The sequence below is a fragment of the Acinonyx jubatus genome, chromosome A2 (genome assembly GCF_027475565.1).
Source record: "Acinonyx jubatus isolate Ajub_Pintada_27869175 chromosome A2, VMU_Ajub_asm_v1.0, whole genome shotgun sequence".
Taxonomy (NCBI): domain Eukaryota; kingdom Metazoa; phylum Chordata; class Mammalia; order Carnivora; family Felidae; genus Acinonyx; species Acinonyx jubatus.
This window is the reverse complement of record NC_069383.1, coordinates 163,236,312-163,260,103: the sequence shown is the minus strand read 5'-3', so window position 1 is coordinate 163,260,103 and position 23,792 is coordinate 163,236,312. Positions and strand designations below refer to the sequence as shown.

The following is a 23,792-nucleotide window of genomic DNA, read 5'->3' as shown; positions in this document are numbered from 1 at the left end:
GTGAGTCGGCCTGAGTGGGTCAGGATAGACATGAGGGCGTGAGCTCCCACTTTTCCTATGAGCCCCGCCCCTCCCCATCCAGGGGTGAGGGGAGCAGCCCCAGCTCAGGCACAGGAGAGGCAATCCCGAGGGTCCTGGCCGAGACCTACGCGTGCGCCTGTCTGGGTGTTTACCTCCCGCTGCGTGTTCTCCTGGGCGACTGGGGACGGCTGGCCTCAGTTTCCCCTTCTGTGGACAGCGTACCACAGGCCGGGCCTGGCTCTGTCATGGGAACAAAATGTGCCTATGCCTTCCACGAGGTATCTGGGGGTGCTCCTGTGTGCGCAGCCACTTAACACACTTATTAAGCACCTACTGTGTGCCAGGCAGGCTTGGAGCGGTTGAGGAGAATGACGGGGTCCTGGAGGGGGCGGCTTGGGAGGGGGGCAGGGGAGCCGCCCAGCCCGGGAAAGGGGCCCCTTTCCCCTCCCCTCTGGGGCCCTCGCCCCTCCCTGGGCTCTCGGGGCGGCGGGGGGTGGGGGGTGGGGTGGGGTGGGGCACAGATAGGGTCTCGCGGCAGGGGGCAACCGCAGCACCCTCCCGGAGCCGGGGTGGGAGCCGACCGTTGGGATGCCCCTCCCTGTCCCCGGCCTCACCCCCGGCCTGGGGCGGGGGGGGGGGGGGTACCTCAAACATAACAGGAAATTTCAAATAACAGGAAACCGAGGCCCGGCGAGTGGCTCCACCCTGCCCCGGGGGTGAGCCACCCCGGGGCCTCAGTCCGTGCCAGGGGACCGCCATGAACGGCTCGGGGTCCCCGGCCGAGGCCCCCGAGTCCTGCCAGCAGCTGGCGGCCGGCGGGCACAGCCGGCTCATCGCCCTGCACTACAACCACTCGGGCCGGCTGGCGGGGCGCGGCGGGCCCGAGGAGGGCGGCCTGGGGGTCCTGCGGGGGCTCTTCGTGGCCGTGAGCTGCCTGGTGGTCCTGGAGAACCTGCTGGTGCTGCTGGCCATCGTGAGCCACATGTGGTCCCGGCGCTGGGTCTACTACTGCCTGGTGAACGTCACGCTCAGCGACCTGCTCACCGGCGCGGCCTACCTGGCCCACGTCCTGCTGTCGGGGGCCCGCACCTTCCTCCTGGCGCCCAGCGAGTGGTTCCTGCGCGAGGGCCTGCTGTTCATGGCGCTGGCCGCCTCCACCTTCAGCCTGCTCTTCACGGCGGCCGAGCGCTTTGCCACCATGGTGCGGCCGGTGGCCAAGAGCGGGGCCGGCAAGACGGGCCGCGTCTACGGCTTCGTCGGGCTGTGCTGGCTGCTGGCCGCCCTCCTGGGCCTGCTGCCGCCGCTCGGCTGGAACTGCGTGTGCTCCTTCCAGCCTGCTCCCGCTCTACGCCAAGGAGTACATCCTCTTCTGCGTGGCGGTCTTCGCCCGCATCCTGGCCGCCATCATGGTGCTCCACGGGGCCATCTTCCGGGTGGTGCAGGCCCACGGGCAGAAGGCCTCCCGGGTGCTGGCCCGCCGCAAGGCCCGCCGGCTGCTCGAGACGGTGCTCATGATCCTGGCGGCCTTCCTGGTGTGCTGGGGCCCGCTCTTCGGCCTGCTGCTGGCCGACGTCTTCAGCTCCAACGACTGGGCGCACGAGTACCTGCGGGGCATGGACTGGATCCTGGCGCTGGCCGTGCTCAACTCCGCGTCAACCCCCTCATCTACTCCTTCCGCAGCCGCGAGGTGTGCCAGGCCGTGCTGGGCTTTCTCTGCTGCGGGTGTCTCAGGCTGGGCCTGCGGGGGCCCGGGGACTGCCTGGCCAAGGCCGCCGAGGCCCACTCTGAGGCCTCCACCACGGACAGCTCGCGGAGGCCGCGGGACAGCTTTCGGGGCTCCCGGTCGCTCAGCTTTCGGATGCGAGAGCCCCTGTCCAGCATCTCCAGCGTGCGGAGCATCGGAGCCGGTGCCCGCGGGGTGCTTCTCTGGGCCCGCGGGACACCTGGGAGGGGGGCGGGGGAGGGCGGTGCCGGGCGTGCGCAGGGAGCAGGGGGTCCTGACGGAGAGGCGGGAACAGGGCGGCCAGCGGGGGGTGCGTCCTGAGGCCCCGTGGTCCTCCCCACGGCGCCTGGGCCTGCTGATGCCGAGCAGGTGTCCCGTGGCCTCCCTGGAGGAGGTGGCTGCTCACGGGGGCGGGGAGGGTCCCGGAGAGGGCATGAGAGTCTCTGCTGTGTATGCCCCCAGCTCCCGGGTGATTCTGGGGAGTCCCACCGCGCCCCCCCCCCCCGCCGGCCTCGGTGGGGGGGGGGGGCTCCCGGGCTTCGAGGGGGCGGCTGTGGGTCTGATGTCCTGGCAACACGGAAGCTCAGTGATGGTTTGTCCTGGCCTCCCTCTCATTCACGTGTGGGCAGAGGGACGACGGCGCGGGGCTGTGGACCGGCCGGCGGCGTGCGAGGAGGTGTGCCCGTGGCCAGGGAGGGCCGTGGGGCTGTGTGGATCTGGGGTGTGGTTGTGAGGGCGAGCGGCAGGGTGTGGATGCGAGTGTGTGTGAGGGAGGGAGGCGGGCACAGACCGGGGTGTACCGACAGTGTGGGCTGGCCTGTCTGCTCGTGCACAGACCCCTCCGTGTGTGTGTGTGTGTGTGTGTGTGTGCGTGCGCGTGCGCGTGTGCAAGCATGAGAGCCTCTGGGGCTGCCAGGTGGGGCCCCCGCCCCTCCCGCTCACTTCCCCTTTCCCTGCCCCATCCCTCATCTTGGGCCCCCCCAGTCTCTTCCCCGCCTCTGGCCTCTGCCCCCTGTGGGGGCCCCATCTGGGGGCTAACCTGGCCCTCCCGACCTCAGGGAACTGCCCACTCCTCTAGAGTTCCCGTTCTTTATTATTATTAGTTTTTAAAGTTTACTTCTCTCATAGTTATGCAGCCCTAATAGCTTTCTCTTTTCCATCTTCTGACTTTTTTTTTTTTTTAAAGTAGGCTCCACACCCAGCATGGAACCTAACGGGGGGCTCGAACCCGTGACCCCGAGATCCAGACCTGCGCTGAGATCAAGGGCCGGATGTTCAACCGACCGAGCCACGCGGGCGCCCCTGGGGTTCCCTTTAGCACTAACTGCCTTGTCCTTCCCTCCTGTGACATGGGCCCATCACGGATGGGACCCTGGGAGGAGGCGCTCGCCAGGGCACGTGGTAGGAAGGCGCGGCCCATTCCGGGAGCCCCCGTGGCTGTTGAGCACTTGGTAAGTGGTCAGCGCCACGGGCAACCGAACTCAGTTTGGGTTTGAGCAGCCCGTGGCACCGCAGCCAGCACATTGGACAGCGCAGGGCTACGGCCCTCAACGCGGGGCACTTTCAGCTGGCAGGAAGTTCTCTCTCTCCCTCCTTCCAGGCAAGCCCCTGCCTGCAAATCTTCCTGCCTCTGTCTTGCCACGTTCCTGGGGGCAGCACCTGCCTGCCGCGTGGGCACAGGACAGCTCTTCTCTGACCTCGGTTTCCCCTGTGCACGAGGAGGGGTGAGGCGACTGGAAACTTCGCCGCACCGCCCCGTGCGCCACGGCTAGCCGAGGGGCGGCTGTTTACAGTTAACGAAAATGAAGTGACATTTTGAAATTCACCTTCTCGGTGCCTCGGTCGGCTGGAGGTGCCGCGTCTCCGTGGCACAGCCTGAGCGGCTTTATAGACACTCGTTCCCTCGTGGTTCTGGAGGCTGGAAAGCTGCGACCAAGATGCCAGCGGGGCTGGTGCCTCCGGGGCTCCGAGGTGGAATCCGTACCATGCTCTCTCCTAGATTCTGGTGGTTTGCTGGAATCTTCCGTGTCCCCCGGCCCGTGGAAGCGTCCTCCCGAGCTCTGCCTCCACGCGGCGCTCTCCCTGGGTGTCCGTGCCCAAATGCCTTCTTTCTCTAAGGACACCGAACGACCTCATTTTTAACGTGATCACCTCTGTAAAGACGCTGTCTCCAAACACAGTCTCATTCTGAGGACTCAGACGTGAGCTCTGAGGGGGACACAGTTCAGCCCATAACGTCCGGTCGCGCCAGGCACGTTTTAAGCACTCCGTAGTGACGTGTGGCTTGTGACCACTGTCCGGGGTGGTGTAGACGCAGGACATTTCCATCATCACACAGATTTCTGTTGCACAGAAACTCCAGGCACGTGTCCAGGTGCACAATAAACTGGGATATTCTTATATTTTTCTGACTCTTATTGTCACGTTTATGGGTGATGGCAGCAACCTGGCTGGCTGATGGCAGGGTCTTGGTGGAATCTGCGGTGAGTGGAGCCTGGGCCATCCACCTTGAACCTGCGAGCCCGTGCTCTGGGCCCGCTTGAGCCAGCCCCACTGCCCCTTCGGGTCTCAGCTTTAGGACCGCCTCCTCCAGGGAGTCTGCCCTGATTTCCCCTCCTGCCTAGGTCGCCTCTCAGCTCCCACAGCTGCTTGCGCGTCCCACACTGACGGCGGCTGTGCCCGCTTCTGGTCACTCATCCGTCTCCTCCCCTGGACTGTCAGCTCTGGGGGCGGGGGGGGGGGGGCGGAGACGGTGGCAGTGTCTGGGTCACTGGTGTGACCAGAGCTCCAAGAGAACTGGAGCCGACAGCACGCCTCCCTCGGAGCCTCAGAAACCTCTTCCTCTCCCTCTTCCCCACCCCAGGCCTCCCCCCTGACTGTCCCCAAGACAGCAGTACTGTCCCCAAGAATCCTGACTTCTGCCGTCTGTAACCTGCTATCATTTTCCGGCTTTGCCACACACCACGGGCCTCAGCTTCCTCCTGTAAAACGAGGATATTGATGGCCCCTGGCCTCCGGACATGCTGATAAGGTGAGGCCTATAGAGGCCCTCAAACGATCATGTGCGTATTTTTACATGAACGGCAGTAGGAACAAAGCCTCATATATATTACTCAGTGCCTGACACGCTGCTCTCCTCCCTCGTTCATCAACTCGCTGGGCCCTCAGAAGCCCTCTAGGAGGCAAACGCCACCATCAGCCCCATTTTACAGATGGAGAAACTGAGGACCAGAGAGCTTAAGGGATGTACCCAAGGCCACACGCCTCAGAAGGGGCAGAGCTGGGGTGGCAGGCAGCTGGCGTCTCGATCCCTGCTTGTTAGGGATTACTCGAACCTCTCCATTTCCCAGGCAGGAAAACTATGGCTCAGGGGAGGAGGCGGCGTGAGCCGCTCCAGGGCCTGGGCCTCGCCACCCGAGCCAAGTTCAGGCCCCTTTCTCCGGCTGTCTCTGGGTGAGTGTGTGCGTATCTTGTGCGTTCATAGCCTGACCCGGAAGAACGGGGGCACATGGCAGAAGCAGGGACGAAAGGCACATGGGCCAGAATGAGTTTCGGGGTGGGGGGGGGGCATTGGAGCTCTCACTTCCCATTCATTCCACTCATTCATTCATTCATTCACTTAACCAGTGTGTCAGGCTCTACTCTGGGCATTGGGGTTCCGCCCACAGACACCCTGGTGCCTGCCCCCACAAAGGTCCCACTCTGGTTAGGGGTGACAAACACCAGGCAGGAAGGTGTTAGCCTTGCAGGAGGGTGGGGTGGAGGCATAGGAGAGGCAGCAGCCGGGAGGCTGCACGAGCTGGTGCATTCTCACATCAGCGCTTACTGAGCCCTTAATGTGTGCTGAGCTCTTTCTGAGTCAGTTCCCCTGGGGACAATCTTACTGAATTCTTACCCCTGGCGGGGGGGGGGGGGGGGGCGGGCAGGGAAAAGGGCATCTGATTATTTGTCATCATATCGGGTGGCTGAGGAAACTGAGGTTCTGCGAGGTGAAGCAATTTGCCCAAGGTCACACAGCTGCGAAGGGTGGGTCGGCACTGAGACTTGATTCCAGAATTCTATCAGTCAGCACACGTCACCTCGCACCTGGGGCAGAACGGGGGGTCCCCCAAGTCCTTCAGGAGCCGTATTGAAGCCTGGATGTCAACTCACTGGGGGGCAGGGACTTCTTGTTCGGCACCCTGTGGCCTCAGTCTTCCCATCTGTACCCTCACACAGGGGGTATGAGTTATGGATGTTCCTTAAGACCCCTCGCAGGCAGACAGTGCGATGTTCAGGTTGCCAGATTCGAAAAAAGCAAATACGGGACACCCAGTTAAATATATGAACAACGAACTTCAAAAGAATTTTTTTTTTTTTTTTTACTATGAATATGCCCCAAATACGAATAAGCCTAAGTAGAAATCATCCTATCACCGACCCTGCACAAACTCCAGGCTCCAGACTACAAGTCCCATAACCCACTGCACCATCCCTTTAGGAAACTTCTATCATGATTTCTTTCTTCTTGTTTCATTCATTCATCCCCAAACGGTATAGCCAACCCACTGTATGCCAGGCCTCGCACTAAATTCTGGGGATACATCAACGCACGAAGCGGACAAAAGTCTTTGCCCTCGCGGAGTCTAACATCTACGTGTCTTGGTTGTTTTAACGGATTTTTCTGACTTCTGCCAGGAAGACTACAGCTCCCATGAGCCCTGCGCCTGTTTAACCGGACTACAGTTCCCAGGAGACTGCGCGCACCGGGCTGGCCCCTCTCGTCTCTTATTCCAACTTCCTTCCGGGTCGGAAGGTCACGTCCTGCCCCGCGGCTCTCACCGCCCCCCTCGTCCCCCCGCAAGAGACAGGGTTGGAGAAAGTTCGACCGCAAATAGTTGTTTTAAAGTCTCCGTATTTCGGGACTCGGAGTTGACGTGACACGCCATCAGTTCTAGCCCAACGGTCCACCGCGGCGTCCTCCGTTGGGAAGTAACAGAGTGGGCCTACTACTCCCAGGAGGCTCCGCGCGCGCCAGGAGGACTACAACTCCCCGGAGGCAGCGCGGCGAGCGGGGCGGCCCGTGGCGGTGCCCGCAGGACCCCGGAGCAGGCGCGGGCTGCCCGGCGCGGCGCCCGCAGGACCCCGGCGGCTACCCATGCTGAGGTGAGTCCGCGGGAGCCGCCGCCGCCGCTGCCGCCGCCGCCGCCGCCGCTGCCGCTGTCCCGTCCCCGCCGCCGGCCAGGATGCTGGAAGAAGCGGGCGAGGTGCTGGAGAACATGCTGAAGGCGTCGTGCCTGCCGCTCGGCTTCATCGTCTTCCTGCCCGCCGTGCTGCTGCTCGTGGCGCCGCCGCTGCCGGCCGCCGACGCGGCGCACGAGTTCACCGTGTACCGCATGCAGCAGTACGACCTGCAGGGGCAGCCCTACGGTGCGTGCACCCCGGCCTCGCCGGGCTCCCCGGAGCCCGGGCACCCGCCGCGCCGGCCTGGCCAGCTGCAGTGCAGCCCGCAGACCTCGCTTAGGCCACCCGACCCTTAGCCTTAGCCGAGCCGCAGACGAGTCAGAGCCTGCGTACAGACCCCTGCGTGGCGCCCAGCTCTGTCCGTCCCGTGCCCCCGGAGCCCTCAGCGCGGGCTCCCCTGGCCCCTGGCAAGGGCAGCGGGCCCCAGAACCCGGGGCTCCGACCCTCAGGCCAAGCTCCCTCTGCTCCTGGACCCTCGGATTCCCAGCTGGGCCGGAGTCGCACTGCCGAGGCCCCCTTCCCGGGACACCACCCGGGTGCCCATCCTCACTGGGCCGTGTCCCGGTGCCCAGAGCTCCCGCTTTGGGGGCGGATTTGGAGGTGAGCCTCCTGGCTTGGTTTCTGCCAGGCGGAGCCCCTCGATGGGCAGTTCCAACCAGCCCTGACCCTGCCCGGCCCAGGTACCCCCACTGTTTTCTGCTCAGTGCCAGTATTGTCCCCTCGGGTCTCAGGAGCTCTGATCTCTAACCCAGACCTGGCCTCACGTCCAGGCCCATCTCTCCAGCCTCTCAGGGCCCAGCTTATGAGCCAGATTCCTTAGCCAAGGCCCCCGGCCCCGACTCCTTCCCATTTCAGTCCCCATGCCTGTGGGCTTGTGGGGTCCCTTAGACCCCGTGTCTTGTCCCTTCCTTCGGTGCACACACCTCCCCCCCTTCGTCCAGCCTCCTCACCCTGGTACCCCACTTGCTCCCTCTGTCCAGGAATCCTGGATTGCCTCTGACCCTGCTGGGTCCTCTGTCCCAGGCCTGGCCCTGGAACGAGCACAGGTCTTTGGTTCCCCCTCCTGCTCCTTCTTCTTCCTCTCAAGGTCCTGATCCCAGCCCCTGAGCCTCGATTCTAAATTCCCTCATCTCTGCTGGACCATAGCTGCATCTGATGTTCCAGAACCTTCTGGCCTCTGGGTTTTTCTTCCAGCTTGGTGCCTTAGGCCCCTGCAAGTGCAAGTCTGATCTCTCCATAAAGAGCTTCTTCCCCTGTTCTGATTGGCCTCACCTCTGACCCAGTCTCCTCTTGGACTGGCTCCTTCTGTTAGAACATCTCCGTCCTAGCCTGAGCCCCATGGATCCCCAGCCAAGCCCTTGGGGAACCCCGGGCCCTGCAGACATGTGCAGACATCCTCTCAGATCCGTCCTCACCCCAAAGTTAGGCCATTTCTGTTTAGAACAGTGGCTGTCAACCCAGGGGACGCTGGGTGATGACTTTGTGGTTGCCCCAAGTGGGGGTGCCCCTGGCATCCAGTGGGTGAGGCCAGGGATGCGACTCACCGCCCCTCAGTGCCCAGAACGCACGCCCCCACCCCCAGAGAACGACCCTGCCCTGCATGTCTTCGGTGCCAGGGGGCTGACCTGAGTGGGTTAGAGTGATGATCTTGACCTGAGGCCCCAGGCTCCCTGATGCCCTGGGCATGTTTTCGTGGAATGTTACACGTTCACGTGGGTGAAGGGCCTTTACCAGCGGCGTCCGGTGGAACTTTCTGTCTTGTGTGTCTTTGCTGTTTAACGTGGGAGCCACGAGCCACAGGTGGCCACTGGGCACTGGAGATGTGGTCCAGGCAAGGGAGGACGGGAGTTTGTAGCGTTGTGTCAGTTGTAATAAACCGAATCAGCCAAGGGTGGCTGGCGGCTGCCGGAGGAACCTGTGCTCCAGAAGGCGCAGAGCCTGGAACCTGAGATAACCGGATGCCGGGTGGATCTCCGTCCGGCTCTCTTTTCCTCTTTCCTCCCTTCCCTGGGTTCATTGCCCCTCCTCCTCCTGGGATTCCCTCCCATTCCTTTTCGTGGCTTGACATCTTCCCCCGTGTGGCGTCCGTAAAGACCTTGGGGTCTGGGGGGGGTGCCCCCCGTCTCAGCCGAGAGCTTCTGATGTGCAGCCCAAGGAGGCAGAGGCCCGGTGCGTGGGGGTCACACACCCTCCTGAGCCCGTGCCCCTCACACCGGGCTGTGTCCACCTGGGGAGACGCTGGAGGGATTGTTGGTGCCGTTGTTCTGGTGGGACCAGAGGGAGCCCTGGCCCGCTGGCGGCCAGCGTGGGCTCTGAGCGCCGGCCTGCAGGTCATCGCCGATTGCCGTCTCCCCAGTGTCTTCAGCACCCCCTCCGTGCCTGCGGGCTCCCCGCCTCCTGGGGCAAACCTCGCTCGAGCCTGCCTCCTTTCCTCACTTCCTGTTCTCTCCTCTTGAGAAACGCAGGCCGGCCGGCCGGCCGGCCGGCTGCTGGGAAGGAAAGGGGTGTGCTCTTTGTGCCGAAGTGCCAGCTGGGCTGAGGGTAATCCCGTCAGGTACAAGGCCATGGGTGTGACCCCGCCACCGCCTCCTGGAAGACTGGCCCTCCCGAGGTGACAGGTCGCTTTAACAGCCCTTGTGTGTGCGCCTTGCTGCGCTTAGCGGCCTGCTCGTACCTGCCTCACTTGATCCCCTAGGCTGAGGCGAGGGCCTGGGAGAGGTGGCGACGTGAGCACCCCTGTCAGGCCCCTCCACCCCTCGTGGCAAATAAAGTTTTATTGGCACACAGCCGTGGCCCGCAAGGTGAGAGGCTTGGCCTCCTGGCCCTTGATAGAGCAGTCTGCGACCCCTGCTCGGGCCTGGTCCTGTCGAGAGAACTGGCGGCTTCCGTCCCGCCCGGTCGTGGCACCCGCCGAGCCCGACCTCTTCCTGTCCGGGGTCCGTGGCGGGGGCAGCTGCACCAGCCACAGCTTTATGTCGGCAAAGAGGGTCTCTGCCCCTGGGGCCCTCGGGGTCCGGGGGGGCGGTTGGGGGCCCGTGTCCACCCGTCTCTGCTCTCCCCGCTTCCCTTCTGGGATCCTCCCCCCGGAAGGTGGAGTCCCGCTCCGTGAGGGAGCACCAGGCCAGGTAGGCCTGCGTGCCTCCCCCTGTGGCTGATTTGAAGGACGCCGGGAGGCCGAGTGTGGGGCACGGGGGAGGGGCCTTCCCGGACTCCCAGTGCTTCGAGGACGACCTGAAGGTCTTGCTGCCCTCGCCCTGCCCGGCCCTCCTGGGGCTCCCACGGCCAGTCTGAGTCAGGGAAAAGGCCCCTGGAGGGAGCACCCCACCCCCGGCCCTGGGGACGTGGGTCACCTTCGTGCCTTGGTCACAGGCCCCCCGCTCCCAAGATGGCCTTCCCTTTCCCACCTGGGACGCTGTCCCCTTTCCCCTGACCAGCCCCTTCCCTGGTCTGCCTGCCTTCTCCGGAGGCCGCGTTCCTGGAAAGCAGAGGTGGGGGCCGGGGGGCTGGCTCTGAGCTTGAGGCGTTCGTAGCCGAGCGTCCGTGTGGACACCTGCCCCCGCAGCTCTGACCTTCGGATGGCAAGGCCGGGCTCCCCGTCATGACTTTGAGCATCCACTGTATGGATGGGACAGATCCACGGGTCTGGGATGGGAGGCCCCGGGGCCACATCCAGCCTCCCCCCACCCCCGCCCCGCCCCGCATGTAACATGGTTGCTTGTTTTGGGCAGCCCGGCTTGGTCTGCACCTCTTGAGGCGTTTTGCAATCGTTGCTTCTCTTTGCTGTTTGAGTGATTTGATGTAAAAATTGGGATTTTTTTCTGGAGAGCTGCCTAAGTCCCCTTTCCCACCGTGCTTGGGAGGCAAACGGCCCCTGAGGGCCTGCCATGCACCACGCATGGGGACAGTGCCGCCGTGGGAAGTTACGTAGATGTTAGCGCTTGTCCACGTGCAGGCATTTAGCGTCCGTGTGGCTTCTGGCCGGTTTTCTCCAGCGTGGCCCTCTCAGGGCTCAGGGCTCAGGTGCCTGTGTCTGGGGGAGACCCCTGTTGACCCCAGAAAAGCTCTCCACCATCCTGGTTCCAACCCACCTCTTCTTGGATGGAGGGTGGGGGGGTGGGATTCAGTTGCCTGGAAGCTCTGTCTCTAGCTCTCTCCCTGATTTTCTGGAACTTTCTTCAGCTCTCAGAAGAGAGTGAGAGATGGCCCTCGGCTGTAGAGCGGAGGCTCCGATCTGGGGCAGTCCGGCCCCGGGGGGACTCTGGGCCGTGTCTGGGGACACCTGAGCCCCTGGCACTGAGTGGGTGTGTCCAGGAATGCTGCTCCATCCCCCACGGCACCCAGGGAGGAGGGTCTTAGCTCTTAAGTGGTCCTTAGGGGCCCTGTGACGCACCGGAGTTTGAGTGGGTGCTGCGCCTGTGGGCGGTGAGGCGCAGGCCTTGGCGGACGTGGTCTTGCCCGTGTCTGCCGTGCCTGTGGCCGCTGTGGGACACGTAGGGGGTGAGACCGTGGGGGTCCTCGAGTCCGTGGTTTCCAGGGGGGGGTCCCGGTGCCCCACTGAGGGAGGCCCTGCCCGCCCTCCTGCAGGCACTCGGAATGCAGTGCTCAACACAGAGGCCCGCACCATCGACGCGGACGTGCTGAGTCGCCGCTGCGTGCTCATGCGGCTGCTGGACTTCTCCTACGAGCAGTACCAGAAGGCCCTGAGGCAGTCGGCCGGCGCCGTGGTCATCATCCTGCCGCGCGCCATGGCCGCCGTGCCCCAGGACGTCATCCGGGTGAGTGCCCCCCCTCGCCTTCCACACAGGCTTGGGTCCAGAAACTTCCGCAGGAAAAAGATCACTGGGTTCGGAGAGAGCTGTGTGACCTTGGGCCGGGTGCCTGCCCCTGCCGTGCCCCCCGCCCTTCAGAGAGTGGGCTGCCGCCTGTTTGCCTCTTCCCCGTGGCCCCTGCCACCCCAGGGTGATCCTGTCCTTAAGGGGACACACCTGTGATTGGGGAGCCCCCGGCATCCGGGGGGTGGGCGGGGGATGCTGCTCCCACCCCCACAGTGCCGAGGCGGCGACCGGCTTTGGATTAACGGGGTCTCACAGGCCCCGTGAAACTCCACGGATGAAGAGGCTTTTGCGGATGAGATGCGGGGGTGGGGCTGTGGAGGGGGCCCAGCCTTACCGAAGCCTAGCTCGGGGGTGGGCGGGGGCTGCAGCTCGGCAGAGTCTCGGCCTCCGGCCCCAGGACCGTGGCACGGCCGGTGCGCCTCGTGTGCGGGCACCTTGTGCTCACTGTGTGCGGGTCCCTGCCGTCAGCCTAGGGTGCCGACATCTGAGGATGTGATGGTCGTTGGGCCTGGGGCCGGCCCACAGTGACGCCAGATCTGACCCCAGACCTGGCCGGCTCCCTCTCTGTCCTCCCAGCCTGCTTTCTCCCTGGCGGGTACCGCCTGGGCACCCCATGGCGTTGCCACCCGCTCTCAGCCCTCCGTCCTTGTCCCATCTGCGCCCACCCCCCCATCCCGTCCTGTCCTCTCCGGTGTGATCCTCGCCTTATCAGCCAGCCTCATGGGAGGCTGCCTGTGCTCCCGGGATGGCCACTGCCCCCGCCCCCCGCCCCCCCTGCAGGCCAGGAGCCCCCTACACAAGCCTCTCCTCCACAGCAATTCATGGAGACCGAGCCTGAGATGCTGGCCATGGAGACCGTGGTCCCTGTGTACTTTGCCGTGGAGGACGAGGCCCTGCTGTCTATCTACGAGCAGACGCAGGCCGCGTCCGCTGCCCAGGGCTCTGCCTCCGCTGCCGAAGGTAGGCTTGGGCTGCAGGACGGGGCTGGCGTGTGGGGTCCTGGCCTGTTGAGGGGCCGTGTCTCACAGCGAGCGCACGGCCCTGCACGCACTGGCTGTGCCACAGACCTGGGGCTGGAGGTCAAGACCCTGCCGTTCCGCCCCCCCCCCCCCCGCCCCGCCCCGCCCCGCCCCTGGTTCCTGTGCAAACAGAAGCCGGAGAACCACTGACTCGGGGAGGCATTTCCCATGTTCAGCCTCTGATGGCTTCTGGGAAACACAGACACCTGTTCCACCTGCCGAGGATTCTGTCCGTGCCACCATATCATGCTGGAGTCTGTCGGGAAGGGGTGGCAGCGTCCTTGGGGAGGGAGGAAACCCGTCCTGTGTTCCGTGGATCAGGGGCGTCCACGAGCTTGGAGCGGGGCAGGTGGCCGTCGAGAGAGAGCTAGCGGAAGCAGTCAGAGACGCCGGGGAAGGGACCTGCCTGATAACTCCCTTCTCACCCGTGCGAGTGGTGGGTGTGACCGGTGCCAGGGCACGAGTGTCTTCCCTGCCAGGCTCTTTGCCCTGCCCAGTCCTCACGCTGCGCCCCCGGTTCACGGGGGCGGTCCTGTGTCCAGCTGGCCTTAAACCGAACCCCTGCCATCTGGGGTGTTGGGGCGACAAGGATGCCGCCTCTGGTTCGGGAGCCCCCCAGGGGCTTGGGCTGACGCTCCCCAACCTGTCCTCAGTGCTGCTCCACACCGCCACTGCCAACGGCTTCCAGATGGTCACCAGCGGGGTCCAGAGCAAGGCCGTGAGTGACTGGCTCATCACCAGTGTGGAGGTGAGTATCTGGCCCTGCCTGCCACACTAAGACCTGGGGAGGGGGCATCCTGGCTCTCTGAGCTCAGCCCCACCTGTTCCCCACGGAGGGAGCCTCTGATAGGGAAATCGGGTCAGATCTCCCCACCAGCCCATCTCCTGCTTTCCATTGCCAGCCCCAGCCATACATGAAGTCTCTTCATCCTGCCTCAGGACCTTTGCACTGGCTGTCCCTGCCTCGCAGAGAGCTCCCCTTCCCGCTGTGGCCTCTTCTTTTCATAGCATGATACCTCCAAGGCTGCATCCTCAGAACTTTCTGGGGACACACCCCCCCGTTGTCCACAGCTCAGCTGAGCTGGGAGAGAGCTGAGCTCTGGGTGTTGAAGTAGGCAATTAGAGCGGCAGGCCAAACAGGAAAGAGTTCAGCCCGTCATCAGCTCCTGTGGGGGTGGAAGCAAGCGTGTAGGCCGGAGGAAACCCTGACTCGGCTGCTCTGTTCTCCCCCGTGTCGAGGGTCAGCTCTGTCGGCAGCCGTGGGGGGCCTGGACGGAGAGCTCCGGCCGTTGTGTGGACCCAGGGTGGGGAGGTGGCGAGGGGGGAGGGCTGGCAGTGGAAAGCACAAAGTGGGGACTGTCTTCTTTTCATGGTGTCATCGTGTCCGTCGTGTCCCCCACCCCAGTGAGGAGGTCTCCCTGGAGACCGCCTGGGGGACCCTCGCAGAGGCCCCGGAAACAAAGGCACAGGGCAAGGAGCACAGACGGGGCAAGTGCATGGCCAAGGGCTGAGTGCCCGATGGCAGCTTGTCGGCCTGAGAAACCACATACAGTTTCAACCCGGAGCCGGAGTCGTCCCGTGGCAGGCCTGACCCAGGCCTGGCTTTACCTCGTGTCCAGGGATCGTCCCATCTGACACGCTCGGAGCCTGCGTGTCACTCTTTTCTTTCCTACCAGCCCCGGCGCCGGAGGAGCTGAGACCGTGTCATCTCGGCCTGTGTGGTGTCCTGGGAGCCTGACCAGGCGCCGGTGCACAGCAGGTCCTCAGCGAGCACTTGAGCTGAGTGTGCTGGTCGCCCCGGCCTCTGTTTGGGCCAGGCGGGCCTGAGTCCCCAGTGGCTCACACCAGACGGCGCCAGGCTACTCGGCCAGCCCCTGGTGCCGGCGTGCGGGCTCCGTGCGAGTTGGGGTGCGGCTAGCCCTCCCCTCTCCAGAACTAAGCGAGTCCGCCTCGGGAGTTTAAGCTTTCTCCGTGCGCACTCTGAGCCCTGCTGTGTGCGGGAGGCAGCAGCGGGCGGGATGCCCTTCCTTCCTGGAAGAACTCCCCTGCCGTCGGGGGAGGTCCAAGGGTGGCAAGCGGGCACTTCGGCCCAGCGGGAGACGGGCTGTGCCGGGGCAGTCACGCCTGCAAAAAGTGGCTCATCCCAGTCCGCGCAGGGGCCCTCGGGGACGCCAGACTGGCAGGTCTATAGCGGCGAGGGGAGTCGGGGCCCCGGGCGGGGTGGGCCGCCCGCAGGGACCGGGTGCAGGGGGCTGGGCAGGGTGGCCGGTGGGGCTGGGCAGGCCGATGCAGGATGTGGGGATGGCGCTGCCGCCCCGTCGAAGCAGTGGATGAAATTAGAAGAGGAATAGCGCCAAAACCGTGTGACGCATCGCGGCAGGGCCCTTGCCATCCGGCTCCCGGAGGTGGGGCCGAGCAGCAGCCGGTCCGGGTACCAGGGGGTTAATAGCAGCGGGGCCGCCCGGGGTCTGGTGGGTTCTTGCCTTTCAGGAGTCTCTTTCAGCCTGCCAGCCTGGCCGTCTTGGCCTGTGGTTCTAGAAACCTCTGCAGTGCCCTGAGCCCTCTGCCCTCCCTGTTATCTGGGTCGAAGCAGGGGGCATGGAGGAAGCGGGGGCGCTCGGCTGCCCCCCTACTCTCCCTGGCCCCCGTGGGCTCACGCAGCCGGTGCTGGGATCAGCCTGTCTCGAGAGGCCTGAGCCCGTACGGTCAGCAGTGTGCCCGTGGTCTCGGGCGGGGACCCGCACCCGGGCTGTGGTCCCGGGTCTCGGCCGGCTCCCCGTGGACGGCAGCCAGGAGGGCTCGCCAGCGGCCGCTTCCCATCTGACGTGGCTAAGGCCCTCGCAGAGCTCGCCCTCTAGCTGGCAGGATCAGAAAAGGCGGCCTCAGCCGTGTGCTGGCGGAGACCCTGGGCCACCCCGTCCGACCTCTCCGCGCCCCGGGACTAGCCTCGGACGGGAGGAGTGGAGGCTGAGGCCTTTGCTGACAAGAGGTGGTTCTGTTTTGTCACCCCCGTGACTTCAGCGAGGGCCAGTCCACACGTGCTGGGTCTCCAGCTGGGGCGCCGGGACCCGGGACCCGGACCCCGATGGGCTCCTGTGGCCACGTTCTGAACTGGCTGCCTCTCATCAGCAGAGCTCTGCTCCTGCCCTGACGGTGGCTCGGGGCTCAGCCTTCGAAAGATGGGTCGGGTCTCCGGTTGGGGAAGCACGACAGAGAGAGCAATGGTCGGCGTGCTGCGGCCCTCGTGACTTCTTGTGTAAATAAAGTTTTGTTGGCGCCCGGCCACAGCCATTGGTGCGCGTATTGTCCGTGCCAGAGCCGTCAGGGCTCGAGAGACTACCCCACCCCACAGGGCAGCCGGAACTGTTTCTGGCCGTTGGGCCCCCCCCCCCCCCCCCCCCCCGCCAGCATGCCCTTCACAGACTGTCTCTCTCTCTGCAGGGGCGGCTGACCGGGCTGGGTGGAGAAGACCTTCCCACCATCGTCATCGTGGCCCATTACGATGCCTTCGGAGTGGCCCCTGTACGTATGCGGGCACTTTGGGGAGGGGCCCGGGCATCCCCACCCCCAGCCCTGCTCCAGCCTAGCTCAGAGGTGGAGCGTTTCTGTGCAGTGTGGCTGGGGTCACAGCAGCGGCACCCGCCCTCTGAGGCCCAGGAGGATCCCTGGCACGGGTGGCATCGTGGAGCAGATACAGGCTAATCTGAGGCAGGTCTTGCGGCCAGGGTCCCGCAAGAGATGGGTGGCCGGAAATCGAGCCCAGGGTGTCTGTGCCAGGGTCCTCAGGACCCCTGCCAGGAGCAGGGATGTGTGCAAAGATCCCCAGGGGTGGGGATGTGCTGGGAGGACCCCAAGGCCGTGGTTTTTATAAAGGATGAGAAGCAGATAATCTCAGGGCATAGGCACAGGGTGGGGGACGGCACAGGGACACCGGGCTAAGCTTCCAGAATCGTCTCCCAGGGTATCCCCTAGGACGAGCTTGATCCCCCCCCCCCCAAAACGACACGTGACCACACGTGAGGTGTGGTCTCCAGGGGGCGTAGAGACCCAGCGCCCAGGTTCTCACCGGGGGTCGGTCAGCAGGCCCCTCTGCCGGGCTCGGGCGGAGACCCCAGACCCCAGGAGGGGAGCGGATCCTCGGCGCAAACCTCGTGTCTGCACAGACAGCTCTGGGACACGAGCCCCCGGCAGGTGAGGCTGGTGGGAGCCCCCTGGTCCAGTTTCAGACGCCGCTGAGGGCCGGCCTCGCCAGCAGTCCTCTGAGGAGGGAAGTGTCGGGCCTGCTGAGTTCTGCTGCCCTGCAGGCCTCCCCCACCCCCTCACCCCCTGCCGAGCTGTCTGAGCCCCCCCCCCCCCCCCCCCCCCCCCCCCCCCCGCACAGTGAGGTCACGGTCACTGCTCACTCTCACCAGCTTGTAAACAGTGCCAGTGCCTTTCATCAGGAAAGTCTTGCTTTGAAAGAAAAACTGTCCAAACCGAAGAGGTTGCCAGTGGCAGCCCGGCGTGAGGTCCTGGCCGTGTGACCATGGCAATGGTGAGCAGCCGTTCCAAGGACCACCCCGCCTGGGAGGCCAGTGGTCCCGGATGCCTGGACCCGCCGGGGCCCAGAGGCAAGGCCTGAGCTGTCCCCTCAGGATGCTCAGCCTCGTCTGCAGCCTTTTAGATTATTTTGTTTTTAATCCCCCGCCCCCTGCCGTGAAGTCTGCCTGCCTGCCTGCCTTCCGTGAGATGTAATTCATTTAAACCTTGTTCTTTTAAAGCAAATGTTTTAGTACAGAGTAGGACACTCATTGCTGTGAAACCATCACCGTCTACTTCCAGAACATTCTGTCACCCCAGAAGTAGCCCCATCCCCATCAGCGGTCACTCCCCGTCGCTCCCCAGATCCCACGAGCCCCCTTCCTGTCTGTGGATGAGCCTGTTCTAGACGTTTCACACACGTGGACTCACACCCCGTGTGGCCTCTGGTATCTGGTTCCTTCCCTGAGCGTCATGTTACCTTTTTCCCTGAATTTTAACGTATCGATATGTGATCTGTTGGCTACAGACTGTAACCTGGGGGGTCCCCGAGCCCTATTATAGAATCCAATTTTTTTTCTTATCTGATTACCGTGTTGTTGGGAGTGTTCCTTCAGATTACAGAATGCGGATGAGTCGGGGGCTTTCACAGCTTGGGGGGGGGGGGGCGCCTGCACCGCCCTCCTGCCCCCCAGTAGCACAGGTGGGGGGCAGGAAGGGGGCTGCGTTCCTGGGGCAGGTGCTCTGACCAGGCCGCCCCCGTGGGGCAGAGTCTTGGCGAGCAGGGCTGGAGCCGGGGAGCGAGGCGTGGCCCAGAGGCAGGGCGCCGGGCTCCGGCTGCCAGGGCAGGGGTGGCGAAGTGACCTTCTCCGGCCTCGTGTCCCTCCTGCCCGCAGTGGCTGTCACACGGTGCGGACTCGAACGGGAGCGGCATCTCTGTGCTGCTGGAGCTCGCCCGCCTCTTCTCCAGGCTCTACACCTACAAGCGCACCCACGCCGCGTACGTGACCGCTGGGCGGGGCACGCACGCCCCCAGGAGTAACTGCACCGAGGTCCCCTGGGTGCCGGGCCGGTGGCGTCTGGGGCCGTCTGGCACCGAGTGGGTGGGTCCGGGGATGCTGCTCGCCCCCCACGGAGCCCGGGTCGCCCCACAGAGCGGCCACGGTGCTGGGACAGGGACACCCTGCTCTGAGGGGTCAGGGCTCAGTGCCTGTGGGAGGCCAGCTGCTCCTCGGGGGCCCGGTCTCACCTCCACAGCCGACACCCGCTCTCCCCATGCTGCCAGGTACAACCTCCTGTTCTTTGCTTCTGGAGGGGGCAAGTTCAACTACCAGGGAACCAAGCGCTGGCTGGAAGACAACCTGGACCACACGGGTGAGCGGCCGGGGGGCCGGCGCCGGCGCCGCAGCGGGGCCCCTCCCGTCTTGCCCCTCCCAACCGCTCTTGCTGCCACGCAGACTCCAGCCTGCTCCAGGACAACGTGGCCTTCGTCCTGTGCCTGGACACCGTGGGCCGCGGGGACAGCCTGCACCTGCACGTGTCCAAGCCGCCCAGGGAGGGGACGCTGCAGCACGCCTTCCTGCGGGAGCTGGAGACGGTAGGTGCCAGAGCGCGTGCCCGCCGCCCGGGATCTCCGGCCCCGCGCGCGCCCGTTGCCTCGCGGCCGCGTCCAGCAGGCTGGTGATCAGGCGCTCCGTACGCGCCGGCGCCCGGGGACTAGGGACTCGGGCACCCTCTTGGCCCCCGAGGCCCTGCGCGAACCTCCGTGGTCTGAGCTGGCGCGGGCCCCCCTGGCGGAGACGAGACGGCCGGCATCGGGGCGGGGGTGCCGCCCTGATGGGCCCCGCCCCCGCACAGGTGGCCGCCCACCAGTTCCCGGAGGTGCGGTTCTCGATGGTGCACAAGAAAATCAACCTGGCGGAGGACATCCTGGCCTGGGAGCACGAGCGCTTTGCCATCCGCCGGCTGCCTGCCTTCACCCTGTCCCATCTGGAGAGCCACCGCGACGGCCAGCGCAGCAGCATCATGGATGTGAGGTGAGTGTGGGCGCGGCCGCGAAGCCTCCCCTCCGTCCATGCCCGGTTGTGAGCGACCTTGGAGGGGCGACAGTGTAGGTGCAGGTGCCCGGATGGAGGGAGTGAACCCAAAACGTGGGTGGTCGGGAAGGGGCCAGCGTTGGCTGAGGACCCCACGAACAGTGGGGGGCCTGGGGTCGGATTACTGAGTCCCTCGTTAGCGATGGGGAGGCTGCGTGAGTGGTTTGGGGTCCCCTGGCCCCCACACGTGATGTCCAGACCCCACGCGTGACTTTCAGACGCTGGGCACCTCGGTCTACCCTGCTTCCCACATGCTGCAGCATCTGTCCCTGGGCCTTTGCACGGCCGTGCTGAGGCCTGGCGAGTGGTGCCCTGTCTCGTGTCTCCTTCGGGAGCCCTCCCCACCCCTTTCTTCCTCACCATCTCTCTCCAAGACCCTGTGCACCTCTGGGTTCTGCCATTTTATGACTTCACTTCTCGTTCGTGGCTCCCTGTGGCCTGTCGGCCCTCAGTGGGGCCAGGGTTTTATGGTCGCCTTGGGGCTGGGCCCAGCCCTGTTGCTGAACATGTCTGCTGGGGGGTGAGAAGCTGGTCCTCGAGGAGGCCCTGCCAGGCGGTGGGTGAGGCCTAGAGAGAGAGCAGGTGTGGGCAGGGTGTTGACTGTTCCTGGGGCATCAGGGAGGCTTCCTGGAGGAGGCGGTGCTACAGTTCAGGGGCGTCCGGAGAAGGGCGTTCCGGGCGGAGAGAGAGCAGGAGGGAAGGGGCTGGGCCGGCTGGGCCCTGGCTAATCCCTCCGCCTTCTGGGGGGGGGGGGGGGGGGCACGCTGCACACACTTGGCTGGGCGGTATTTTGCGCCAGAGATCCTTTTCCGGGTCTGTGTGTTGCCTGTGCGGCCTCAGGAGGGTGTCTCTGGGTGTCTGTGCGATTTCCTCCCTTCGTGTAAGGACCCAGGGCCCATCCCCTCCAGCGCCACCTCTCCTTCCCTGGTCACATCCGTGGAGGCCCCGCTTCTCAGGCAGGGCCTGTCCCCAGGCTCTGGGTGGGCGTGAATGTGGGGACATGTTCACCCGGCCCAGGACATCGCATCAGTGATGTCCGCCACAACCGCGGGGGCGGGTCCCCCCTGACCACCCCCGCGTTCCCAATGAGGAAACTGAGGCCCAGAGCCGCTCACCATTCCAGGCAGATGCTGGGGAGGCGCCCGCCCTGCCCGAGGCGGCGGCTGTGGCTTTGTTTGTTTGTATCATCATCGGAAATACGACCACTGTTTTTCTGGCGATTTTAACTGAGGCTGATTCCAGACACATCCGTGCGCTTTCTTCACACCTGCCCTAAGGTCCCGGGTCGACTCTAAAACCCTGACCCGCAACACCAGGCTCATCGCGGAGGCCCTGACCCGAGTCATCTACAACCTGACCGAGAAGGTGAGCCCCCACCGCGCCCCGCCAGCTCCCGGCCCGCCCCCGCCGGGCGGCCAGACTCAAGGTGCGTCCCCCGCCCCCCCCCCCCCCACTGTCTCCACAGGGCACCCCCCCAGACATGCCGGTCTTCACGGAGCAGATGGTAAGGGCCGGGCTGGGGGCGGGGCGGGGCGGGAGGAGGAGGGGGCGGGGGCGGGGCGGGGGCGGGGTCCCGTGACCGCGGCCCGCGCCCCGCAGCAGATCCAGCAGGAACAGCTGGACTCCGTGATGGACTGGCTCACCAACCAGCCCCGCGCGGCCCAGCTGGTGGACAAGGACGGCACGTTTCTCAGCACCCTGGAGCACTACCTGAGCCGTTACCTGAAGGAGGTGAAGCAGCACCACATCAAGGCGGACAAACGGTGAGGCGCCGTCTACCCGCCCCCCCCCACCCCCGCCCGACAGCCGCGTGGGCTGTGGCTCCCCGCTCAGCAGGCACCAGGGGGCTTCCAGAGCAGATGGAAACTGGACGGAAGTAGAACAAGGGGCTCAAAGTACAGGTGTCCCGTTAAATGTGATTCCATGCAAATGCTTATTTACCTGTTCTTGTTTAGCATAAGTGTGTCTCCTGTAGTGTGTGGGATATGCTTATACTGACGGCCGATTTTTCTTTATTTAAAATCCGAAAGTAACTGATGTCCTGTGTTTAATTGGGCAGCCTCGTATCCCCCCCCCCCCCCCCCGCCAGCCCTCTGGTCCTTTCATGCTCTGGTATCTAGTGACTCGTACCCCCGGTCCCTGGTCTGCCCTCAGGATGCTCGTCCCCACCACGGGCCAGCTGGGTTTTGTCTTTTTTTCTGCTGCTCAGAGCCCCCCACGTGGGCCAAGCTAGCACCCCAGGGCCTTGTGGCCGGAGGGAACCTGCAGGAGATCTCCCCACACTGCTTGGTGCCCTTTGCTGGCTTTTTACCTTCTCCCCACTCATGGTGTGCCTGAGAGTCAGAGCCCTTGGGTGGAAGAAGAAACTGAGGCTCAGAGTGGACCCACAGCTGTGGAGCCAGGGCCTCTGATTCCCAGACCACCTTGCCCTCTCTCTATGGAAATGCTTTCCAGACCAGTAAATTCTTAGCAGTTACCCTACTCTGTTTTTAAAGAGTGTTCTGACGCCCAGAAAAGCAATAGGAAAGAGGTTACTTCAGGACAAAGAATAGTTCTTCCCCAGGAGGGTGAGTGGCAGCTTTGCCCAAGCACGCGCGCACACACACACACACACGCACGCACGCACGTGCTCCCTTCCCCCGTTCTGGGCCCACGGGCCCTCCAGGCGGTCTGGTTTCTGGGGGACACAGAACGTGGCCCCGCTCCTGGGTGACCCCGCTGAGGAAGTGCTCTCTCCTCAGGGACCCCGAGTTTGTCTTCTATGACCAGCTGAAGCAGGTGATGAATGCCTACAGGTGAGCTGCCCTGGGTCACTGCCTGTGGCGTGCGGTCCAGGGACACGGAGGCAGCCCGCACCCTCCCCTGACCCCGCCGACGCCCCGGTCTCCCTCAGGGTCAAGCCAGCCATCTTCGACCTGCTGTTGGCCGTCTGCATCGGCGCCTACCTCGGGATGGCCTACACGGCGGTCCAGGTGAGCCGGGGGAGGGCCGGGAGGGGGCTCACCCCCACCCTGCCTAGCAGGACGTGACCCCCAGGCAGCCCTTGGGCCCAGCTCTCACTCACGCCCCCCACACCGCCCCTATAGCACTTCGACCTCCTGTACAGAACCGTTCAGAGACTGCTCGTGAAGGCCAAGACGCAGTGACGCCCCCGCCTGCCACCCCTCCCCACGCCACAGCCGGCCGGCACCCCGAATTACAGAGCTTTTCCGTGTTGCTCTTGAGGACTTGGGGGGTTCTTTCTCTTTTCTGTCCTGTGAACTCTATGGCAGGAGCATTTGGTAGAGGCCCCGGGGCCGGGCCCTGGACTTGGGGACAAGTCTGCGGACGAGCCCCCCACCCCGGAGGCGATCCCCCAGCCCTCAGGGTTCACGGGCTGCAGGATGACCAGAAAGGTGCCCGGCACGTCCCTCCTTTTGCCCGCGACGCTGACCGGCGACTGCAGGCTGAGGGGCAGGGGGCCGCCCCTCTCTGGCCCTGTCTGGCCTCACGCCGCCCCGTCCACCTGGTGATGTGGGTGCTCAGCCTCTTGTCTGCCGGGCAGCACCAGCCCATCCCTCAGAGACTGGGTCCCCCCGCCCTGGCCTCTCGCCTCGGGTGCGGCCTTGGAACACGTGTCCCCTGAGCCCCTGGCTTGTCACAGCCTCTGCCCTCCCGCCGTGCCCGGGGCACTTGAGCCTGTCCCTTGGGGACCCGGCTGCCCCGACGCCCCTGGGGCGGGAGACAGGCGTGGAGAGAGGAGGCACCCTAGCCCTCTGCCCCTTCCCTTGGGCTCTCTGGGCCTCGGTCTCCTCACCTGTGGAGTGGAGGCTGTGTTCTGGGGGCAGCCGGTGCCCCCGTGTCTGAGGACGGCATCCAGGCTGGGGATCGAGGAGAGCGTTTGCTGGAGAAGACGTGGCTGTGGGGCCCACGGGGCTGCTGCCCTTCCCAGGACCTGGGACCTGGAGAGGAAGGTCTGGGCCTGAACCCCACAAATCAGGCTCCTTGTAAGGGAAGGGTGTGGGGGGGCCCTCCAGTGCTGCTGAGATTGATCTCAGGGAGACCCAGGCGAACCGATTCATTAGCAATATAATCAGTGAGGTGTTCTGTGCCGAGGGGAGAGTCAGGATGAGGGAGGCTCTGGGCACCTGCCTCAGCCCCCAGGGAGGCCTTAACGGAGGGTCTGGAGAGCAGGGGGACCGCTCCCTCCCACGTGCCCCCCCCCCCCAGCCCGCCCTCCCCAGAAGCCAGCTCACCACCCACTGTAGGGACGGGCTCCCGGGGGCTGTGTCTCCGTGTCCACCTTGGGCCTCCTACCTTCGCCAAGCCAGACCGTCCCTGTCCCAGCCCCCCAGGCACAGGGAGGGGCAGGTGTGGG

At 64.8% G+C, this 23,792-nt stretch overlaps 2 protein-coding genes across 3 annotated transcripts; both read left to right on the top strand.

Annotated features, from left to right (window-relative positions):
- Positions 1 to 600: 600 nt before the first annotated feature.
- S1PR4 (sphingosine-1-phosphate receptor 4) lies at positions 601 to 3,689 on the top strand. The gene is given in 3 exon segments (XM_027049152.2): positions 601 to 1,350; positions 1,352 to 1,668; positions 1,671 to 3,689. Coding segments are annotated over 3 exon segments (1,284 nt in total). The 5' UTR covers positions 601 to 778; the 3' UTR covers positions 2,066 to 3,689.
- A 3,266-nt stretch (positions 3,690 to 6,955) lies between these two features.
- Positions 6,956 to 23,330, top strand: NCLN (nicalin). Of its 2 annotated transcripts, none has more exons than XM_027049143.2 (15): positions 6,956 to 7,153; positions 11,552 to 11,742; positions 12,618 to 12,762; positions 13,475 to 13,569; positions 16,263 to 16,343; positions 18,236 to 18,339; positions 18,625 to 18,713; positions 18,797 to 18,936; positions 19,197 to 19,375; positions 20,713 to 20,800; positions 20,901 to 20,939; positions 21,038 to 21,198; positions 22,177 to 22,230; positions 22,329 to 22,407; positions 22,522 to 23,330. In XM_027049143.2, the coding sequence occupies exons 1-15, from the start codon at positions 6,970 to 6,972 to the stop codon at positions 22,579 to 22,581; spliced, it is 1,689 nt and encodes a 562-aa protein (XP_026904944.1). In that variant the 5' UTR covers positions 6,956 to 6,969; the 3' UTR covers positions 22,582 to 23,330. The 2 variants fall into 2 exon arrangements, with proteins under 2 accessions (XP_026904944.1, XP_026904943.1); XM_027049142.2 differs by having other exon boundaries at positions 21,035 to 21,198.
- The last annotated feature ends 462 nt before the right edge of the window (positions 23,331 to 23,792 follow it).

Coding starts and splice junctions, on each gene's coding strand:
- NCLN (XM_027049142.2), top strand. CDS start 6,970: ATGCTGGAAGAAGCGGGCGAGGTGCTGGAGAACATGCTGAAGGCGTCG. Junction 16,344..18,235: donor ATGCCTTCGGAGTGGCCCCT/GTACGTATGCGG, acceptor TCCTGCCCGCAG/TGGCTGTCACACGGTGCGGA. Junction 18,937..19,196: donor TCCTGCGGGAGCTGGAGACG/GTAGGTGCCAGA, acceptor GCCCCCGCACAG/GTGGCCGCCCACCAGTTCCC.